At 53.7% G+C, this 22,254-nt stretch overlaps 3 protein-coding genes across 3 annotated transcripts; 2 read left to right on the top strand and 1 right to left on the bottom strand.

Annotated features, from left to right (window-relative positions):
• The first annotated feature begins 584 nt into the window (after positions 1-584).
• Positions 585-2,344, top strand: WHR41_09123 (uncharacterized protein). Its single transcript, XM_069377727.1, has 3 exons — positions 585-979; positions 1,038-1,225; positions 1,291-2,344. Exons 1-3 carry the CDS (start codon positions 773-775, stop codon positions 2,024-2,026), a joined length of 1,131 nt encoding a protein of 376 aa, XP_069225362.1. The 5' UTR covers positions 585-772; the 3' UTR covers positions 2,027-2,344.
• Positions 2,345-5,497: 3,153 nt separating this feature from the next.
• On the bottom strand, positions 5,498-7,589 carry WHR41_09122 (uncharacterized protein). The gene is made up of 3 exons (XM_069377726.1): positions 6,941-7,589; positions 5,939-6,887; positions 5,498-5,880 (listed from the first exon to the last, which is right to left on the bottom strand). Exons 1-3 carry the CDS (start codon positions 7,211-7,213, stop codon positions 5,720-5,722), a joined length of 1,383 nt encoding a protein of 460 aa, XP_069225361.1. The 5' UTR covers positions 7,214-7,589; the 3' UTR covers positions 5,498-5,719.
• Positions 7,590-15,449: 7,860 nt separating this feature from the next.
• WHR41_09121 (uncharacterized protein) lies at positions 15,450-17,966 on the top strand (the record flags this gene model as incomplete). Its single annotated transcript, XM_069377725.1, has 1 exon — positions 15,450-17,966. The coding sequence occupies one exon, from the start codon at positions 15,450-15,452 to the stop codon at positions 17,964-17,966; it is 2,517 nt and encodes an 838-aa protein (XP_069225364.1).
• Between the last annotated feature and the right edge of the window lie 4,288 nt (positions 17,967-22,254).

Raw genomic sequence — 22,254 nt, 5'->3', positions numbered from 1 at the left:
CCGCGTCGGCGGCGGTAGGGTCGTGTTGCCCGCTGGCTGTTGGCGCAGGCTTTGTCGTGTCGTGTCAGGGGATTCCCAACGGTAGGAAGGCGAGGTGGGCGGCCACGTCGACCATGTCGGGCGTTGTCGAGAGGTAGGGTCGTCAAGTGATGACTTTTTGCGAGACTGCCACGTGGGCTCATCGCTCTTCTGGCTGTTTTGTAGCGCACTTGGTTTCACTGCATAGCAGCTACTCACACCGGACACCACGTGAAGGCGTGCGCTCTCTGTCCGGCTACCACCGACTCGCCGAACAGGATCAGTTGGTTACCACCATACTTTCTCGCTGATATTCTTTCTCTTGGCTCCAAGCCTTGCCAGCATCGTCTCCCGCTCTCTTCTCCATTTACGACATTCGAGCATGAGGTGGGCCACTCTAGTAGCCTTCCATCAAGGTACCGCCAAGAGCCGAAAGTGGGAGCTGGTTAGTGCTACTATTGGAAGCTAATAATTCGTTGAGCCAATAACTCGCGTGTGTTCAGCACACGGCACCACTGTGGTCTGGCCAACCATCGGGGTGCTTGCCTACTTTGAGTGCACGGTTCGTGAGTACAACGTAGTTCCTGGGGAAGCGAACCACCGCTGCGTTATATACTGGCGCCGCCACCACACTGCCATCAATTTCTTCGCTGTGTAGCTCCCAATCTTCAGTGTCTGACCTCGAACTCTTTATCGGAAGCCGCCTCCCAGCCAATTTGCCCAACGACATCAATCTCCTGCACCTCCGGTGGCTATGTCGGACTGCCCCACCAATAACGATTTCGATGGCCGCCTGGGTGTGCGCGTCTCCTCCATTTTTGTCATTCTTGTCGGCTCGTCCCTGGGTGCATGGTTCCCAGTGTTTGCGGCGAGGCACCGTGGCGTAGGAGTTCCGTCATGGATGTTCTTCGTTGCGAAATTCTTCGGGTCCGGAGTCATCATTGCCACGGCATTCATACATGTATGTCGTTCCTCGGATAGGTTTCGATCTTGTGGTGGCAGATACTGACATTCAATAGCTGCTGGCTCCCGCACATGAGGCGCTGAGTGATGAATGCCTCACTGGTGCGATAATACAATACCCATGGGTTGAAGGCATTTCTCTCATGGCCGTGTTTGCTTTGTTCGTCGTTGAGCTCATGACCATGCGGTTTGCGCGATTTGGACACTTGCACAACCATGACCACGATGTGGAACGCCGTCCAGTGTAAGTTGAGTCTCGAGTCCCCCACGTGGTGGAAATACCTCATCAGTGTGCTGACAGTTGCACAGAAATCACACTCCAGACACCGAAAACAGCTTAGGATACCACGACGAGCCATTGAAAGGCAAGGGTGCTACCGGCGCCGTACACGAACCAGTCGGTATCCTTCTCCGAGACTCCCTTTACGGCCATCCATCGGCCAGCCCAGCCGGTCCTCAAGTGCCCGGAGATGATCACTTCTCGCACGCCCGCGATCAGTCGCCTACCTCAACCCACGCGCAAATCCGCACCAGGACCTTCGACCCCGACTCCTACGCCGCCCAGATCACCTCCATTGCAATCCTCGAATTCGGCGTAATCTTCCACTCCGTCTTCATCGGTCTGACCCTCGCCGTTGCTGGCGAAGAATTCCCCATCCTCTATGTCGTGCTCGTCTTCCACCAGACTTTCGAAGGCTTCGCGCTCGGTAGCCGACTCGCGGTTGTTGAATGGCCGAAGTCCAAGCGCTGGACGCCGTACTGGCTTGGCTTAGGTTACGCCATTTCTACGCCCATCGCCATCTCGATTGGATTAGGTATGAGGCGAAGTTTCGCTCCTGGAAGCCAGACGACTTTGATTGTGTACGGTGTATTTGATTCAATCTCGGCGGGCATCTTAATCTACACAGGTCTTGTGGAACTCATCGCTCGTGAATTCATTTTCAGTGGAGACATGCAGCGGGCGCCTTTGAGAGAGGTGGTAGGTGCTGTGGTAACTATGGCGGTCGGCGCATTCCTGATGGCGTTACTTGGGAAGTGGGCTTGAGTGTGCCTCGCTCAGGGTGATCAGCAAACAAACAGATGCCTGATTTCACGGTCTGGCAAACAACGCCTTACCATAAGAGGAAGCAAAATTAGATGTCACGAAAAGCTCACGTATATGCGTTTATTCGCGTATGCACTTCAAACGACTCTGGATACTCATGCTGTAAAGATGTCGCAGGCCGAGGCACTTTGGGAATCCAAGTCGCAGATCGCAGGATTAGCTTGCCAAGACACTAGATACAAAGGCCCGGTCTACCAGACCGCGCGCTTGAACAAGAACAATCAATCAACCCACAAATATTCACATCAACGAGAGGTCGCCCTCTCGTGCAACAAAAGATATCGACCCGTTATCTTTGAACAGCCAATCAAAACTTGCGATGGCCTCCCCGCTTCCCGCTAAACCTGTTTGGCCCGACGCGTTAAACAAGAGTCGCAGCCGGGAGCAACGCCGGAGGATCCCGCCTCGCTGGCGGAGGCGCTCATGGCATACGTTCCATGTGCCACCGTCATAAGCACCGACTATGGCTGCTGACAGCGCCAGGTAGCAGTGGCATGTGCAGAGTACCACTTGAAACAGATGCCAATGTACACTACTCTTAGTCGTGGCATGTGCGGAAGCTCCTTCGCCATAGCAGCTAGGTACAGTGGGCACCAATGGCTTGGACAGAGTGCCATTCGCGGCGGCTAGAAGCCTCGCCTCTCTACTGCAGCTGATTCAATTCGTACAACACCGCCTGCCTGCGTTCGATCGGGCGCTTACACCACCAATGGTCACATCCGATTGACACAGTGAGGGAATCCCGGATAATGTGACTATGCGCCTCGACGCGTGCCTCGGTCCACTAGCCGCCAATAGATAGAGAGGACTAAGCTACTAGGCGCCTTCACCTGCACGTCGAGCACACTGAGATCTCATTGATATATATATAAGCCACCTCGCTACAGTACCAGATGTTCTGAGCATCTGCTACTTCATCTCAGGCCGTTTACACCTGGAAAAATCAAAAGCCATCACTTTCTCCAAGCTTGCCAATGGTACGAACACTAAAGGGAACCCTGTTCGAACAGGCGATTTCTTAAAGGGTAGTGAACAGAACAGGACGTGTGACTATTGGACACTGTGACACAACGTATAGTCTACCAGCAGTGCGTCGGGCAAGCCTCAATTCGCGTGCTTGTGACGATACGTCGTTGATGATACGTTAATCCTGAGCGCCATCACAACCCTTACCCTGAGACCGCGATGTCGGGGAAATTGTTCGGGCGAGCGATCTGCGCGGAAGCATGTTCGATCAACGCGCGCATCAACAGCGACGTACTGTAGCCAAGTACTTTGTGAAAAACATCTTACTTGAGCCCGTGCCACTTATGCTTGCTCTGGATATGGCCCCTCACGCTGGCTGGGTTGACGGCGAACTGGCATCGCTTACATATGACAACCTGACATTCTCGGTGATGTATGAATAATTTCTCGAATATATCCATCGTGTGGTGCTGTGTATAATAATACTTGTCTCTTATGCCGGTATGTCTCGCGTTAAACATGGGAAAACGGTCGCGACTTTCGCGCGTGTGCACTGGCCGTGTTGGGTGGTCTATGCGCAAACTTCACTATATTTCCACTTATCTTCGGCGGCGACGACGATATGCACAACCACGACTTTTCGGGGAAAAAACATATTCGGGTTCGTTGCAACTATCCGCTCTACAATGCCATACCAACCTCGAAATTATTGCTCGTCGGCGTTAAAATGGGATCGACTAAATGGGATCGACCGTCTTAGGGTATGAACCCGAACCGTTTTCGGTTAACGTTAGTCAAGAAATGGGATCGAGTCGATCACAGTTAAGAATTGTAGGTAGCTCAGCGCCCTCCTACTGGCTCTTGCGTGTGGTTGCAACTACCGACCCTTCTCCCTTCTCCCTTCTCCCTTCTCCACCTCACCTCTCCTCTCCTTCCCACATCTTACAGGCTGGGCACCTCGAGTACCAGAGGTGCACGCTGTCTTGTCCGTGTTACAAGCTTCTGCTTCTTCGTAGCGGGAAGCTCATGCGTTGTCCATGTGGTCGCAGCCTAAGCTACGTGGCGCTTGTCTTTTGCGGGCCCGTTACTCTGAATGAGCTTGCTTCTTTCTTGTATTGCGAAGTTGAACGGCCCAGGCTGTTGCATATCCCTGGCTTGTGTTCATTTGTTGTCCGCCTCTTTCCGTCTGTTGTGCAAGCTGGCCTGCGGGCTTGTTCATGCTGTGTGCTGACGCGTTGCGTCTGCCGTGCTTGTCACGTTGCGTGTTATTCCGACTCTTGGTCATCTTCGATGTTGAGTCGGCGTTAGCGGCGGCGTCGCCGGCTGTAGCGTCGTGTTGCCTGCAGGCGAGCGGTCGGCACAGGCTTTGTCGTGTCGTGTCGTGTCGTGTCAGGGTTTCCCGACGGTAGGGCGGCGAGGTCGGGGCGGCCACGTCGACCATGTCAGGTGTTGTCGACGGGTAGGGTCGTCAAGTGATGGCTTCTTGCGAGACTTCCGCGTGGGCTCATCGCTCTTATGGCTGTTTTGTAGCGCACTTGGTTTCACTGCATAGCAGCTACTCACACCGGACACCCCGTGAAGGTGTGCGCTCTCCGTCCGGCGAAGCACCGTATGTAAAGACAGTCATTACTGATAGGTAGGGAACCAAGCTTGTGGTGTCCGACCAAAACAACCCGCATCACAAGCAAAGGCATTTCATGCTGCGATAGGAGCTTTCGGGCGATATCTGCAGGTCCATTCTTGCCGCGAAGGTCGTAATCATCCTCTTTGTGTCTGCCTTGTAGGTGTGGTTTCAGGGACTTCGGAGGCACTGTAAATTTGCAGAGCCGACAGACCAGCACTTTGTAGTCTGGAAGACGTTCGAATAAGCCCATTTCCCGCGGCAAGGCAAGACCGGGAGAAGATCTGAGACAATGGGTTTTTAGGGTTAGGGTCCTCGCAATATGCCTCCCCTGGTCCGGAGGTTTGTACCCTCTCGGATGCTCCCGCAGTGTCAATTCGTCATATCCCTTCTCATCACCATTCCACTACCAATCTTCAAAAATTCATTACACTACCAATCCTTCACCAAATTACACCAAATTGAAATGACACGAGGCCCTGAGGTCCCTCTGTGGACTAGTTCACCAGCTGTCTCAGCTCCTACCAAATTTTGGTGTGGGGCTGGACAGGGTACAAACCTCTGGACCAGGGGAGGTGGTGGCCGTTCCAGGAGAAGACGCGCCTCGACGTTGGCCATAGTAGTGAGCTGCCGAATAGCTGCCGATTGACTCGACAGTCCCCGCGCTTGCGCTGTAGAACTACGCAAGGACGTCCGCCAGGGAGGCGCCTGCGTCGCCTTTGCAGAACAGTAGCATGCCCGCCTGCGTAAGGCTGGGTGCAACAATACTGCCGCCGTATTTCGCTCGATTAGCGCTTCGGCCCTAGTGATGAATTGGTCCATGACAAAGTAGAAAAGATTTGATTGCTCATTATCTAAGAAAGGGTTCAGGAAATCTTCTACGCTAACGATTTCCGACGTGTTCGGCGCGAGCACATCCATGATCACCAATTTGATTACTCCGCAGTTGTCGCGCAATGCTTGCAAACAGGAACGTGTCTAAACTTCGTCCCTTTGTAGACTTACCGTCCAGCGCTACCCGCTCGCTCCAGTAGGCAGATGACGGTCTATGAGCCCAGTGTCGACAATGGGCATTGTCCGGCAAAGTACACTTGGTAATTACTGACCATGCCCATTGATTGATGCATATTGACGTGACATAGGACTTGCCAAAGTCCAGCTCCAGTAGCATTCATGAAAAGAGTCCTATGCTCGCCATCGTTGATACCTGTGAGGGCATACGGTCAGTACTTAACACACTACAGAGTAAACGACGAGATACTCACTGATTGACGGTGTTCCTATGCCGTTGTAACGAAAACTGTTGCCGTGCATGTGGAAGACGTGACTCATACTCCCGTACGACATGGTATACCAGATCACGTTGTCGCCAAGGCACATCTCGAACATGGGGTTGTTCGCAAAGATGTACCCGTTCATGGTGTGGACTGACGGCGCGCCATCGAAACGATTGGCGCCTGCAATATTCGTAAATTGGGGTTGCCAGACTGATTTGTTGCCTAGGTTGAGAATGTCAGAGTTGACGCTACCTACATTCCCACCTTGGCTGGGTTTGTAGGGTCCGTGGCTGGACACGACGCCAGAGCCAGACAGATATGATGAATTCTCAGAAGACGAGTAACCGCTTTCCAAGGCAGCAGCATTTTGGCCAGAGAGAAAAGAGTCCCCCTCATTGTAGATCATGTAGAGCAGAGGAAATTCGCGATAGTTGGCCATTGTTGCGGCCATCTGACCAGGTGCATATACGATTTGCGGCCCAATCAAGCCCGCGTTCGTGTCCTGTTGCAGAGCAACATACGAGTGGTAGCTACGCGCGACAGCTGGTTGGCCTGCCGGCGGACCAGATACCTCATCAACGAACCATTTGTAGATTACGCAACCCCCCGGAGGCACCGCTTCAGCGTTTGGCAAGTTGACTTCTTGGCCAGGAACGGTATTGTTTGGATAAGCGGAGCCTTCGTCGTATTTGGTATAGGAGAGACCCATGGAATGCATGCTGGCGTAGTTCTGTGAAAGCCGATTCACGAACATGATTTCGACCAGATCGCCCACCTCGGACCGCAATGTCGGACCCAAAGTACCCTGCCACGGTGGCTGCGGGGACTCGGTGGTGAACGTAGCATCAGTATACCCCCTGTATAGTGCTTTCAACCAAGTCGTACCATGGGCCGTCATACCGGACATCTGGGCTCGTGGGGAGATGTTGAGAGGGACCTGATTGACCACGTCAGTCGAAGATTACGTTACTAGTGAGAACAAGCACTAACTCCGAGCCAATTGTCCCACCCTGTGGGCGCGTAGTTCCATTCTACCTCTTCGGCAGCGACATAGTATTTGCGAATGTTGCCGCTGAAGACATATCCGGAAGGGGTAGGGGAGGGTAAAATTCCATTCATAGATGCCGCACAAGCTGAGAGCGACGCATCGCGAGTTTCGTGGGGGTCGATGGGCGTCGCGACCACACAAAACGGCAGGGCGATGGTCAAGAGAAATCTCAAAAGGGGAGACATTGTAAGATGAAAGGGAACCAGTGAAGCCATTGGTATTCACGAAGGACGGTCTGAGGATGTCTTATAGCTTTTCTATTTTTCATAGTAGCCGGAAGACCGGCAAGGGAAGGGAGAGCAGGGTTTGAGTGACGTGTGCGTCCAGTGTCGATGTGGAAACCACCCAGCTTTCTTTGGTGTCTTACTTGAATGCGAACTTTGAATGACGTTAGCGTCCGAGTGTCCAGCTTGAGACCAACGGAGCTTCGCTTCTGGACGATACAATGGAGATGTACAATATAGCAGGCAAGTTGGGTTGGTGAGTCTTGCTCATCGTTGCTGGGGAATAGATAAGAAGCTATGCGAACCCGAACAGTAAGTGGTAGCACAACTTTGAAAACCGTTCGTACTGCGGCAGTTTAATAAGATTCCAAAGACATGAGGCAAGCAGACATGTGCTGTGAAAGGCTATTCCTTTGCTCGGAAGATCCCGGCAGCCTGGGGCTCTAGCTCCGTCACAGGTAATGATCTTCAAGAAAAGGTTCGACGGATGGAGCTCTTTGCTGTGTTTCTTACAGAACATAAAATCTCATCCCTGTTTTCTTCGGACGCCCAGCTCCGCCCGTTAAAGTATGACATGTCATCGACTAGTCATAGCGACGTTTCGCAAGCTACCGCGTGATTTGGAACACAATTATCGTGGCTGCTCTAGACAACTGAAGTACCGTATCGGCAAAGGTTTTGACTAGTAGCCGAGCTCAAGACCTGGTCATGGGTTATTCGAGCCACCTTAGCTCGATATTGATATTTTGTTTCCTCACATGCAGGCTAACGACGTCAAAGGTTGATTTTTCAAGCAGAGATGAGGAGGCAAAGACGCCGATGTGTAGACCCATTCCTTGTCACACTTCTTGTATTTGACCTGGCCATTATGCACCACCTCTACATGGCTAACCTCATAGCAAAAGAAAGGTCGACAATATCCAGGAAATCAGATCATGGCGGCTGAAAGTGCTTGGGTGACCCACACCGGTTCTACGGGAAGGACCCGGCCACGTAAAGTCGTTTGATTGCCAGGGTTGAGTGCTCAAGCACCAAAGTCGCGCGCGAAATTGATCATGTTTCCGTCCAAGAAGAAACAGGCAGGGCGTCTGCACTTCTAGAATGCGGGCGTGGGGTGTTTCCATTGTCCGTGATACGCGAGCTCCGCCCGAATCCTTTCTATCGCTTTTCCTTTGCGAAACAGTTGGAAATCATTCCGATGTGGCGGATATAGCGCAGTACACACTGAATCGATCGGAATACACTGTTCTCATCTCTTGTTAGCATGATTTGCGGATCTGACGGCTGGACATACAACTCCGCCAATCGTGATTGGCAGCCTTCATAGGCTGTCCCAGCCTTGGCCTACCCCGCATACGCTGCTCCGTCATAGCAACTACCATCGTCCGATATTATCGCGTATTGACCGCGGTCAGCTTTGCCATTCCTGTTTCGAGTCAGATAGTAACTGGTACAAATAGGAGCTCATATGCTTGTTCGAAACAACTTTTTCCCAATGAATTCCTCCATCATCAAATTTTGACGGATAATAGATCATGTTCTATCAGAATCTTTCTCAACAAAAGAGGCGCAAGTCAATCATCAATCCTGACAAAATGGCAAGCTGCGAGTGCAAGACCTGCTGTGGAGGCAGCGGTTGCAATGGAAAGTGTGGGTGCACTTCTTGTGGTGTACGTCACACTGTCCCCCATTTTTTTTTTTTTTGTAATCATATTGTATACAAGCTGTTCAGCTTATGACAAGCCCGGGCTAATCCCTAGACGAACCTCTTGGTCTTCTATCTGTGCTCCTGCGTTGGTGTTATTCCTTCGATCCTGCTCGCCATCCCGACTTAGTCAAGTCGCCACGGCTTTTGGGCTCAGCGCCCTCATACTAGCTTGTCTTTGGTTTTGCCACGTCCTCCCTCGGCGTCTGCACTCATCTCGCTTCCTCCCTGCTAAAGTGCTCTCTCATCGTCCGTGCCTTCCCGGTCGAGCAGACCAATGTCCCACTCATCTAGTCCTTGTGTGCTGTTCGCCTCTGCCCTTTTGCCGACTGCTGTGCATTCGATGAACCGCAATACTGCCTCGACAGCTGTCTCCCCGAACAGGACCAGTACGTCTTGCTCGTTCCTTCTAGCCGATATCTTGATCTTCTTCGCTTCTAGGGCACGCAGCATCTGCTCTCGCTCTCTTCTCCATTTGCGACACTTGAGCATCAGATGTGCCACGCTCTGTCTGCTGTCATCACACCACCAGCATCGGGTGTTTTGCACTCTCTTTGTTCTCATCAGATGCACGCCTGTCACGGCGTGGCCCGACTTCAACTGTAGGTATCGCGTTGCTACCGCTTTGTTCGCGTCTCTGATGTGCTTGTTCAGCTTGGGTGATTGCCTCCCGCTTACCTTCACACATTGTTGCGCGTAGGAGATCGATGCGGAACGCATGTGTCGCGGTTGTTGTCGTGCTGCCCGACTTGCCAAAGCCTCGGCAATACTCGCCCCTTCAGCCTCTGCGTCGACAGAGATTGATGACAGTGTCAAACCGTATCCTCGCGCTTTAAGCTGCTTGATTTGGCTTAAGATCTGCTTCACCAGCGATGGCATCCACCGCGTGAGCCTGGTGACCGCTATGACAGCTTCTCGCGAATTCGTCACAATCTCTGCGTTTCGCTTTCCCGTCTTATGCAGGCTCGAGCAAGCTTCTTCCACCGCCATGCTGACAGCGAACAGATCTGCATCCACGACGGTTAGATATCTGCCGAGTGACGCTGCCTTTCTTCTCCAGCAGCCTTGCGCTTCCCACACGACGCCCGCTCCGAAGCTGTTGCCTTCGGCGGTACCGTCTATGGTCCTTGCGAACAACGTGAGCTGTTCTGGCTGTTCCTCACTCCTCCGTTGTGTCGTTGTAATGTCCGGGCCGCGAACCCTGACATCGATGTCTGCTTCCGCCGAGCCCAGATCTTCGAGGAGGCCGAACCCGTATTCAGTGTCGTAGGCCAGCTTCTTAGCTATTTGCTGCGCCAGCCTGCCTCCGAGTGTACGGTGCGTTTTGTCGGGGCTGAGCCAGCCGACGCTTGACAAGCGGTCTACGGCTCCTTCGTGTCTGTACAACTGGCCCATCCGAAAGTTCGGGGGCAACAGCTGATGTGTCGGATGGTCTTGTGCGGCAGAAAGAGCTCGCACGGCAAACCGCGTTTGGCGATAGTCCAGCAGTTCTCCAGCACGTGGCAAGCAAGCTGCCGCGAGCAGGGTGGGGATCGGTGTAGACGACAGCATACCAGTGATAGCTCGTGCTTGCCTGTTCAGCAGTAGTTGCAGACGCTTGGAACGGTCTTGCTGTCCCCTCCACCACACCTCAGCTCCGTAAAGTGCGACCGAGTTGACGACTGCCACCACTACTCTCCGCATCAGTCGCATGGGTAAGCCACCACGACTGCCACTGAGGCCCTTTATCCTTTGCAAGGCACCTTTGGCACTCGCCAGTCTCTTATCGAAGTGTGACATAAAAGATAGCTTCGGGTCTAGCCAGAAGCCTAGCCATTTAGTCGCCCCGCAGTTGATGGGAAGCCCGTGTTGTCCGATACGCAACGACGTTTCTCTGCTTTCTTGTAGCACTTTGCGCTGCTTGCTGAAGACGACGACTTCTGTCTTGCTGATTTCGAACTCGACTTTGTTGCGGTCTCCCCACTCGACTGCATATTGCGTAATGCTCTCGAGCTCTCTCGCGCCTTCGCGCAGCTTGTTGCACTTCAAGACAAGGCCTATGTCGTCTACGAATGAGATCGCTTCCAAACTTGGATGCATCTCTTCGAGCCACGGGAACATCGCGCTTATCGATAAGTTGAACAATACTGGCGAAGCTGGTGAGCCCTGTGGCAGGCCAGCCTGGATGTCGTGCGTCTTCCCCGTTCTGCCGTCGACGACTAGCATCGCTCGTCTGTCAGACAAGAAAGAGTTGACCCAGCGGACGATGTTGCCAGCGATGCCAACTTCGATCAGACGCTCGAGCAGACGTTGCTTGTTCACTCGGTCAAAGGCGCCTTTGACGTCCAGCAGTAGGGTGAGCACTGTCTGCTTCCGTTCCCACGCATCTTCCACGAATGACACTAGTCTTGCGACAGCGTCGGAAGTGCTTCTGCCGTGACGGCAGCCAAACTGTCCTTGGTGAAAAACCTCATTCTTCTCGCAGTAAGATGTGATCCACGTAGCCGCTACCTTCTCTACCACTTTCCCCAGGCAGTTCAGCAGGCTGATAACGCGGTAGGCTCTTGCGACGGTGTAAGTAGGCTTGCCCTGCTTTCGCAGCAGGATACCTTTGGCAATCTTCCAGCAGTGTGGGTGGTATCCTGCGCTAATGCACCCTCTGATGAGGGCCACTACTCTATCGGCATCCCACTGCCACAGCAATCTGAGCGCGCGAGACCCGAGCTTGTCGACACCCGGTGCTTTCTTGACCGACTGTGCGAAGAGCGCTTCTTGCACGTCTCTTCTTCCGACCTCCGCGATTGTGTTTGGAATGAGGTTGTCGGCGTTCGTGCTCGCTTGAAAAGGGAAGGCTTGTTTCATGAAGATCTCTTCTTTCTCTTCTGCTGACGCCGCCATGCCGATCAGCTCTCCATCATCCCCAATTATCTTGATTGCTGGGGTGTACGAAGGCGTTTGCGGTTTGGTGTACCGGAGCGCACGCCAACACCGATCGCTGTCAACCGTAGCTTGAGCCTCTTCGTCGGTCGGTAGCACTCCTTCCAAGAAGCGTTCCCAAGCCTCTCGTTTCGCGCGTCGGATACAGCTGTAGTAGTCGTTTCTGATCCGGCGGTACTCCGGCTGTGAGGAGAGGCCCTCTCGTAGCGCTCGTTTTGCTAAGTTGAACTTCTTCCTCCCTTTCTTGACTGCGTCGGACCACCACCGCTTTGAACGTGCGTGCACCGGTTTCGGCGGCGCGTGTCTGTTCAAGACGCATGTCAGGCTGTCTTGTATCCACTGCGCCTCAGCCTCGAGGTCTTCTTCCTTTGACTCTGCCGAAACGTGTCGTCTGCTCTCGGAGATCTGCTTCCAGTGGTCGGCTGCTTGCTCGAGTCTCTCTTTATCGGCGCAAAGCTCGTCGATGTTCCAGCTCGACATCGGTCTCGCTTCTAGTCCGCTTGCCTGTGAGCTGAGTGGGCTCCACGAGAAGATTATGACCGCATGATCTGAAGGTGTCGCAAAATCCTCGTCAATGTACCACGTCTGCAGCGCCCCAACACTCGGCGTGCTGAGTGTCAGGTCAATTACTGACTTGCTCCTTGGGCCGCATCTTGTCGGCTGGTCGGTGTTGTTCACGATCAGGCTGTAATCTCCGATGAGGCCTTCGGTGGCGCCGGCGTTGTGACGGCCCTCTACCCAAGGGTCCCACGCGGGACTTCGGGAGTTGAAGTCGCCTGCCAGAATCGTCCTTCCTTGGATCAGCCGTCGGAAGTCGATGCGGTTGATCGCATACCCGCCGCCATCCATTCTTGCTCTGTTGTATATGTTCACCACCCTTGTCATTCGCACCTTCTGCCGGCGCTGCGTTTCCCAGATGTCTAAGCACTGCACACACGGGTGGTCGACAAGGTCGGTTCTTTCTTCGAAAACGTACCTGTCCAGTACGTCTACACGGATAGCCAGCGCCACCCTTATCTCTCTATTCTCGCCTTCCGGCCAACGTATCTGGAAGCCGGGGTGGCTGATCTGATGTTTTCGGCCAACGTATGGTTCTTGCAAGATCACCACCTCGGCCCATCGTTCGATGGCTGCTTCAAGGGCTGCCGTCGTTGTTACTGCCGTGCTATTACAATTATGTTGTAGCACTATCATCACTAATAGTCATTGGGGTGATTCTTCGCTGTCTCGGAGTCGGGGAGGAAGACTCGACGTCCGATCCGATGTCCATCTCGAAGGCCAGAGATTCTCCATTCCACCCTGCCGCCGGGGCGGGTGGGTTCACTACCGGTGTCTTTGGCAGCGATGGGGTCGATCTTGGCTCGCTAGGTCGGTCGGGATGACCCGAGTTTCGTGCGTGCCCCTCCGTAATATCAGAGCATATTGCCTCCTCTGGGGCTTTCTGAAGCGGGCTTTGTCCTTCTGTCGCTTCGGTTCTTTTACGTTGTCGTTGCTGCCACTTTTCAGGACAACCCTTCGAAGTCGCCATATGCTTGCCTCCACAGTTCACGCACTTTGCGGCGTGGTGCTCGCATGGCGCCGACTTCTTTTCGCAGCCCTTCACCTGACAGCGATGTTCCGTTCCTTCGTGCTCTCCCGCGCAGACGTAGCATTTTGCTGCTTCTTTGCACTTGCCGAAGTGATCGTGCCCGCAACATTGCATACATATCCCTCCTTCTCCCTTCGTCCAGAATTTCTCGGCCTCATGCCGTCTGCCTCCGAACGAGAGGCCCTTGGCCAGGATGGTGTCGGCGGCATTCTTACTTTTCACAGTCACTACCAACGTCGAGCGGGTGACTTCTTCACTGTGATACCTTTCTTCCAATCCCTCAGCCCTGATCCACCGAGGTGCGTACGGTAACGACGCGCCGGTCATCAGTTCGATCTCTTCCTTCGCTAAGTCGAGACCTCCGTCTCCCAGGTAGCGGTCTAGCGACACTCCGTGCACACGCAGCTTGCGCCACTTTTCGGTCTTTTCGAGCTTGACCACAGCCGGGTCAAGCTTGCGAGCTGCCGCTGTCACTACAACTGCGTGCTCGAGCATGTCATCAGCGCTCGCATATTCGGACGTGAGCCCTGACAGGTGACCTCTTCTTGTGTACCTTAGTCCTGCAAGTCGCGTTGACACATCTGTTCCACCCTGGGCAAGTGCTTTGTTTACGGCAAGCATCACATCTCTTGGGTCTGTCTGCTGGGCTCGATCTTGCTCGATCTGGACCTGTCTCAGTAGTAGTACTCGTCTTTGGTCCATAGGGTGTTTCTTGGGCGTCTTCTTCGCCGCTGGAGTTTTTCTCCGTCCGCTGACCGTCGTCCACTCATTCGTCTTATGCGTTGTACCGCTGAGCCTGGCCGCCCAGGTTTGGCTGGGGATATCATTTGGCTGTGAAGTAGACTGTGTTTCTGACCTCGCCTGTTGTGGGTCAGGCACTGCCTTGTTGCTGCACTTCAAGCATCTAGGCACCGTCTTAGACGACTGCTCAAGGAGTTTCTGGAGTAAAATCTCCTCTCGCTTTTCGGCTTTGCCCTGGATCATTTCCATCACCTCCTTCATCATCTTCGTCATCTGTATCTGAGACTGGGCTATCCAATCTTTCAGTTCCTCGCGGGCACATTGTATGCTGTTCAGAGGTGTGGCAAGTGCCTCGTCGATCACCACCTCTACTACTTGCGCAATGTCACCGATGGGGAAGTCGAGCACCGAGCCTTCATCCGCACGACGTTTCTTCGGGCTTCTGAAGGTTGGCCTAACCGCGCTCGCTCCATTTGGAGTTTGTCTGGCCTCTTCATGGTCTCCCCATCCGGATCGATTGATCGATTGATTGATTGATTGATTGATTGATCTGTTAAGCTATGCACAGGTTCGACACCCGTATGAGCTGTTCCAGGGGTAATTCGTTCCTCACAAGGGTCTTTGATTGGTTGGGCCGACCCCGCGTTCGCAAGAATTCCATGAACGTCGTGCCGAGGGGGTCCTGCTCCACCTTTGCCAGGCGATAGCACTCCCGCCTGCATGGCAGCAGGTGCCTTGATGATGTCGCTCTCCTCTCCTTGCTTCGCGCTTCACAATGATGTAAAAATTGACTTTGTCCGTGACAAAGTCGTAAACGAGTCTCACTGTTGGTTCTTCCCCCATTTTATATTCCATGACCAACACAAGCTGGATACACATGCTATAAAAATATCGACTCGTTATCTTTAAGCAGCCAATCAGAAGCCACCCCGCACGCCTAACCCTTGCGCTAGACCCGTTTAGCTTCACGCGTTCCTGTTCGTGTCTCACTCGTTCCTCCCGCGTTGTCTCAGTAGCCACTAACCTTAAGTTATACTATAATTTACCTCAAACTTTCGAAAGATGTCCGCGGAAAACTGTACGGAGCCAGGGCTGTTCCACTTCTTGGTCGAACAAAGGATCTTGGTTTGCAAGCCCTGCGCTGCCGGCGTCGTCCCTAAGCATCTCATAACCCCATCCGCAGCAACCATCGTCACTATAGCAGTGACTTCCGGACGAAGCGGTCCACCACAGATTGGGTGCAAGGCGTGTTGCTTCCCTCATTGCCTCGTAAGCCCATGAATCCTTCTATTGACGATTTGCCTATACCGCCTCCGGACGAAGAAGCACTTCCTGCGCTGAAAGTGCACACTGGCTACGGCTGCACTCACTGCCAATTCGTAACCAAGCGAGAGGACAATGCGAGTAGACACTATAACTCGAGGCATGCACCTGTCAGACGTGAGCCCGGTGCAGTGTCAAAAGCCAAGGGTGCACTGCGACAGCGTCTCGATCGAGAGCATCATGGTGGACAGCCACCTTACGTGCCGGCGTTTTACCAGCGACTTTTCACTGCTGGTGTCGGAGGCAGTGTTTCCTTCCGGGTGAAAAAACCGGTGGGCGCGAGAGATAGCCTGTGGCCTGAAAGGGACCACGAGTACATCGGATCTGGTGATCGCGAGCTCGTTGCCGACGTGGTCCTCAATGATCTGGCCGCATTGGAAGCGTCTCAGCTACGAGAGGACCTCGCTATCTCCACCGAGGTCACGCACTGTCAGGTATCTCCCTGGCTCGAGAGGACTCGCTGGCTGCACTACCTAGAGGACATACCATTGAACGAGGCTGCTAAACTCGTCAGACTGCCGCATCGACTCGACGAACCACTCCTCGACGAACTCGGGATGGCGATTGACCGACTAGTGGAAGCCGCCCACAATTCTCTGTGCACTGAAAAAGTCAATTTCTTCGGACAAAGGCGCATCTCTTCTTTCCTGCCTGGCAAGGAAGTCTACAGCCGTCCACTTGTCTATAAACTCCAAAAGTCCACGTACAAGCAATACAAACAATCCTGGAAGCGAGCTCTGGCTTTCATATGCCGCACACACGACCCAGATCAACACCTGCGATTCCAACATGTTCTCAACAGCAAACAGACTGCCCTCCTCGACAGTCTACTTGCGCACAGTGCCGCGAGAGTCACAAGACCCTCTGTGGCATTCGAGCCTTTGGACCGCGTGTGCTTGGATTTCTGTCTGTCGCTACTCGAACAACCTCTTCGTGGGAATGTTTTTCAAAGCCCCATAGTGGGCTTCCTGGCAGTGCTCGGAATTGACGAAGCGAATGGAACACTTTATGAGGCTCCAAATTACACACCGAAGCTTTCCGCGTTTATCAAGATTGCTCAGCTGTTAGTGCTCCAGAAGGCTGTCATGATGGCCGAGGATGGTCTGGCTCAAGATCCGCTCGACCCTCTCGACGAGATGCGCGAGCGCTTTATGACACTGAACAACACGACGCCATTCACGTGGGCTCTCCATATGCGATCATACGGCAAACAGATTCGCGATAGCACGACGTCTTTGGGTTACATGCGGTGGTCGGAAGATGCGCAGACCATCCATTATCGTGATCTTGAGCTGCCCATAACATCATTCCGGCAATTTGTACTTGAACAAGTGCACAAGGCACAGCAACAAATGGAAACGTTGTTCCTGCTCGGGAGGGACGAGGAAAGGGCTGAAGTCGTCCCTCGGGTTGCACTTCATCGCATCCACGACAATCCTACTGTCGTCACACAGGGTTGGAATTTCACGAAGGATAAGCGAAATAAAGACACGTTGCCTCCTGGCGATACCTGGCTCTTGAGGAGGGTCCTTCAGCTCGACAGGCTCCGGGACAGATTCTGCTCTGTTCGTGGCTCCCATGGCGTGGAATGGGACAGCAGAGAGGTTCAATGGTATCGTTCACAGGTCGACAGCTTCTTGGAGACGCTGCTATTACTCGTTCATATGACCGCAGGCCAACCTGCTCGTGGCACAGAAATCACGGGGTTGCAGCATACGAACAATTTGTTCCATCGGAATGTTTTCGTGGAGGACGGCTTAGTCGCGCTCGTCACTTCATACCATAAAGGTTATACCTGCACCGGCACTACGAAGATCATCCACCGATACCTGCCACGGGAGATAAGTGAGCTTCTTGTTTACTACCTTTGGCTGATCCTTCCATTCGCTCAGAAAGTAGAACTACTCCAATCCGTACAGCACACCCATGAGCCCACTTCAGCTAAAGCCCATCAAGCCCGTGGGACTGGTTTTGTGGGGGCTACGAAGTCAGCTTTATCTTCGCTCCTTTGGCCAGAGGGGAAAGGGATGTGGTCAAGCTCCCGTCTTGGAAAAGTTCTCAAAAGAGAGACGAGTACCCAGTTCAACGTTCCACTTACGATACCCATATATCGCCATGTAGCTATCGCGATTTCTCGCCGCCACTTATCGCAAGGAGGATTCAAACGAGACTACGATATCGGTGAGAGCAGTAGCGATCAGCAGACGGCACATACCTCATGGACAGCAGGGAGATTATATGCGCGTGGGCTGGAGGAGGCTCCCGGGCATGTCGAAGCACGCAGGGCTGGCTTTCGTGCGGTCAGCCGGAGCTGGCACGCATTTCTCGGTTTTAGCGACCCAACGCTTGGAAAGAAAAGACCTCTACAAGAGATGACAAACATGCGAATTTCGAAAGCAGCTCGAGGCAGTGAAGGCAGAGGAACAGAGTCTGCGGCCAACATGACAAGTGACCCTGTGTGGGAATACTAGTTCGCTAAGTCTAGCACCTTTTCAAACTCGTTCAAAAACCATTTCCCCAAACAGTGATCCTCCCTTGCAGCCGAGATTATGGAGCAAGAGATTCCAGATCTAAAGTCATAGTCTCCCGGACTGACGGGAGGAGACTATCGGTCAAACGAAGGAACTTAACATCAACTGACTCATCTTGATGCCACCAATAATCAGCCCCACAATGTCCAGATGATATCGAGTCGATATCAGTAAAATTAGGGTTAATTTGTATGGCAGCGTCTAGCGTTAGGGTAGGAAAAGAAGTCGATATCAGTTAGTCGATATCAGTTGGAAAACGTGATTGGGAAATCGCAAAAAAATTATGAATTGCAATCCGATCAATTTCGTATCCATCGGACCCAAATATCCAGATGGATCAATACAGAGTGTTGGGATTTTGATGTCGGAAAATGCGCCATGAGAAGAATGAAGTTCCGCCCATAAGCCACACACGCCACACCGTGGCGCAGCCGCAGCGCGTTTTGGAGCAGAACGTTCAGTAGCAAATGCGAAAGGGGTATACGACACAGCCGTTAAGGCGGACAATAAATCGCCGACCCACAATTCCGCCATGGAGCAATTCAACAAATTATTCGTACATTGTCCAGAGTATAAGGTAATAATTTGTAGAAGATGCAGATTCGCAGTAATCCCCATGCAGGTTGAAGGACATATCAAGACGAAGCATGGCAAAACGATCAGTAGATCACAAGCCCGTGCGATTGCCGACGCAGTCAGCCATATGTCGGATGTCGCGTGGACGCCCGAGGAGGTGGTGTACCCGGATTCGAGCAGCCAACCGGTGGGATGGATACCCGTAGCGGAAAATGGAAAGCGTTGCATTGCGATCCGAGAAGGAGTCGCGTGCAATTATGTTTGTTGCCACAGGACCGGAATCCAGCAGCATTGCGAAAAAGAACACGGATGGAAGAATCCGCGGAATCAAGGCAGAAGTCCCAGACATCCCACCACCGAGCAAGCCGCACGATTGTGGAAGGATGATCAGCCGTGTCAAAGATTTTTCAAGACCGGTAAATGGCAGCAGTATTTCGCCGTCGCAGTCAGGCCACCCACAGCCGACATTATCGATAGAGAAACAGGAGCCCCGAAAGCCGTCAAGCAGCACAGAGGAGGGTATTTGAAGAGGTTGTTAGAATGGGTAGAGGAGGGCAAGAAAACAGAGATGAGCGAGCGACGAAGGTGCGAGGCCAGTCCGTGGTTGACGCACACCGGTTGGGAGGAGCACATAGGAGTGCATAAGGAGTGGGCAGTACGGATGATACAGCCGTCGATAGAAGGGGAGCATGAGACGGACGGCCAAACGCATCAAGCACGAGGTAGGACGTCGGACGCAAGCCCAAGCCAGGGAACGGATCGAGGTGACGAAGCAGAGATCCAAAGGAGCGAAGACGCATTGAGAAGGGCATGCGCGGCCACAAGCATATTAATCCGGCGATCATTCAAAATCAGCCAAGTGGAGACCGTTGGCCGCGCAGCAATGGAGTACGTCAACCGTCGCGAAGCGGGAGCAGCGAACAACGACCGACCATTTTACAGCAAGCAGAAGGTGCAAACGATCCGTCGGTACACCGAGAAATTCGTCAAGATTTTACGATACGTTTGGCGCACGGAACACATGGAAGATCGTCCGGAATACCGATTGACCCGTTCACAGCAGGCGAGGTTGCAGGATTACCGCCGAGAGGCCGCGAAGACAAACGGCCAGAAGGACGAATCGATCAAAGTTGCATTAGAATTTTGGATTGCAATGTTCGACCACAGATTAGGCGACCGTGAGTTCGACAGCGCCATTTTGAGCGGATTGGCAGTGTTAGGAGCCGACGGCGACAACGGAGGGTGGATGCCCGCGATCAATTACACCCCCACGTTGGCGGCCATCATCACAACGATGCGAGCCATGGTCATCCGCAGGGCGTGGTGCCAACGGAGACAGCACATTTCAGATCAGTCAGCAGCCGGTGTGTCCGAGGATGAGGCCCGCGAAGAAGCACCAAGCGTGTTCGACGGGGTGAAAGCGGCCGTCCACCAATTCATGACGTTGACGGTATTTGGCAGCCAACCCACGCCGTTGAACACCATTTACACGCAGAAGACGTACGGGATGAAGATCCGGTACACCACCAAGGCGGAAGGGCAGATATCGTGGGAGGGAGACGACACGGTTTTGTGCCGGAAGATCAAGTTCAGCATGAGTGACGTCCGCACCGTCGTCCACGGTTTGTTGAGCACGGCGCGGCAGAGGTTGATCGGAGAGTTGTTGATGTTGCCCGTGGTGGAGCGAGCCAATGCCAACGGATGGAGGCCCATTGGGTTACCACGGTTCGAATTGAAGCAGATCGCCGACAACCACAGTATAATGGATGAGGGTTGGAGTTTTTTGGCCGACGTGCGTAACGAGTGGGCGGTGGACGGAGCGACGTGGATGGGTCAGCGTGCGTTACACGAACCCGACATCGAAGCCAAGTTCATCAACGTCGACGAGGGGTTGGAAGAAAGTTCGGCCGCCATCGATTGGAACAAGGATGCCGTGGCGGATTATTTGCGTGCGGTCACGAGGTTCAAAGAGGAGTTGATGGTATTGGTGCACATGTCGGCCGGAGCGCCCGCCCGATCCACCGAATTGACGAGCATCCAACGGGTGAACGGACAGAACGCGCGATCGCAACGAGGCGTGTTCGTGGACAACGGATTGGTGGCGTTTGTGACGACGTACCACAAAGGGTACAGCGCGAGCCAAAGCATGAAGAACGTCCATCGGTTTGTACCGCGAGAAGTCGGCGAGATCGTCATTTATTATTTGTGGTTGGTCGAACCATTTGAGCGGATCGTCCAGGCCGGGGCGAATGGGCAGCAGACGTACAGTTCGTGGTTGTGGGAGCCGGCGCCCGAGGAGGATTGGCCGGACGCAGACGTCGAACATTTGGACGAGGGATACGATTCAGAACGAGAAGGGTGCCCCGCAATCACCGATCGCACCGAAGACGAGGTCGATGACGATGAGGAGAACGACGAGGCCGCCGAGGGACACGGGAGCATCGTCACGACCCGACCACGCCAGAAAGCCCGCAATTGCGACGGTTATTGGACGACCGACCGCACCAGGAGGGTGATGCAGCGCGAGACCGAGAGGCGGATTGGAGTACGCATAGGCATCAGCGATTGGCGACAGGTGTATCCCGCCATCCACCGCGAGTTCGCCACGGACAAGGAGACGCGTGGAGCATTGGACCGCATATACGACAACCGACAGGCGGCGCCCGATCCGGTGGCGGACGACAACATCGCCGTCATCCGCGCAGAGCAGTCAGGACACAGTTTCCAAATGGAAGAGGATATTTACGGCCGATCAGCACAGCAATCACCATTTACGACAATCGCCGAGAAAGAGATGTTCGGTCGAGTGAGTCGCGATTGGCATCGATTTTTGTGGTTCCCGTCGGCGTGGAGCGAGGAATCAGTCGACCCCGACGTCCGAAGACGCATCAAACAAGACCGGGGAGACGCCAAATTTCGGCAGTTCGAGCAGATGCGCGCGATCGACCCGTTGGCAGAGTTGCGGCGATTTTACAGCAACCCCAGCGCCCAGTCCCGAGGATTGCAAGGCGAGGCATTGCAAATGATCACGCAAGGCCACCCCCGGGTAGTCGTCGTGATGCGGACAGGTGGTGGCAAGAGTTTGTTGTTCATGTTGCCAGCGGCCGCGTCCCAGGGCGGGTTGACAATCGTGGTCGTACCGAAGCGGGCGTTACAAGCCAACATGAAGCAGCGATGCATCGACGCCGGCATCAAGTGTGCCGTATGGAGCGAAGAGCGGGCACCGCCGTACGATGCGCGCATTTTGTTCGCGATCGCCGAATCAGCCGTGACGAAGACATTTGCGGATTTCATCAATTCCAGAAGCAGCACGCAGCGGTTGGAGCGAATCGTGATCGACGAGTGCCACACGATCATGCAGTCCACGGATACGTGGAGACCAAACGTGCGTGAGTTGCGGGCATTGGCCGGTCGATCGACGCAAGTGGTGTGTTTGACGGCGACATTGCCGCCAACAAAGCAGGCCGAATTCATGTCCGCGATGGATTTGGACGAGAAGGAGGTCGCGATGTTGCGGGAGGCGACGACACGGCCCAACATCGCGTACAGCGTCCGCAATTACGACGCCGGAGAAGGCGACGACGCGGTCCATGCGTTGGTGGAGGAGAAAAAGGCGCAGTACCCGGCGGAGGACAAGATCGTGATGTATTGC

Source organism: Cladosporium halotolerans (genome assembly GCF_011745625.1).
Source record: "Cladosporium halotolerans strain TM138-S3 chromosome Unknown Sca57, whole genome shotgun sequence".
NCBI lineage: Eukaryota > Fungi > Ascomycota > Dothideomycetes > Cladosporiales > Cladosporiaceae > Cladosporium > Cladosporium halotolerans.
This window is presented reverse-complemented; position numbering and strand designations above follow the sequence as displayed.

Coding starts and splice junctions, on each gene's coding strand:
- WHR41_09123 (XM_069377727.1), top strand. CDS start 773: ATGTCGGACTGCCCCACCAATAACGATTTCGATGGCCGCCTGGGTGTG. Junction 980..1,037: donor TTGCCACGGCATTCATACAT/GTATGTCGTTCC, acceptor GACATTCAATAG/CTGCTGGCTCCCGCACATGA. Junction 1,226..1,290: donor GATGTGGAACGCCGTCCAGT/GTAAGTTGAGTC, acceptor ACAGTTGCACAG/AAATCACACTCCAGACACCG.
- WHR41_09122 (XM_069377726.1), bottom strand. CDS start 7,213: ATGGCTTCACTGGTTCCCTTTCATCTTACAATGTCTCCCCTTTTGAGA. Junction 6,888..6,940: donor GGTGGGACAATTGGCTCGGA/GTTAGTGCTTGT, acceptor GTGGTCAATCAG/GTCCCTCTCAACATCTCCCC. Junction 5,881..5,938: donor CATAGGAACACCGTCAATCA/GTGAGTATCTCG, acceptor ATGCCCTCACAG/GTATCAACGATGGCGAGCAT.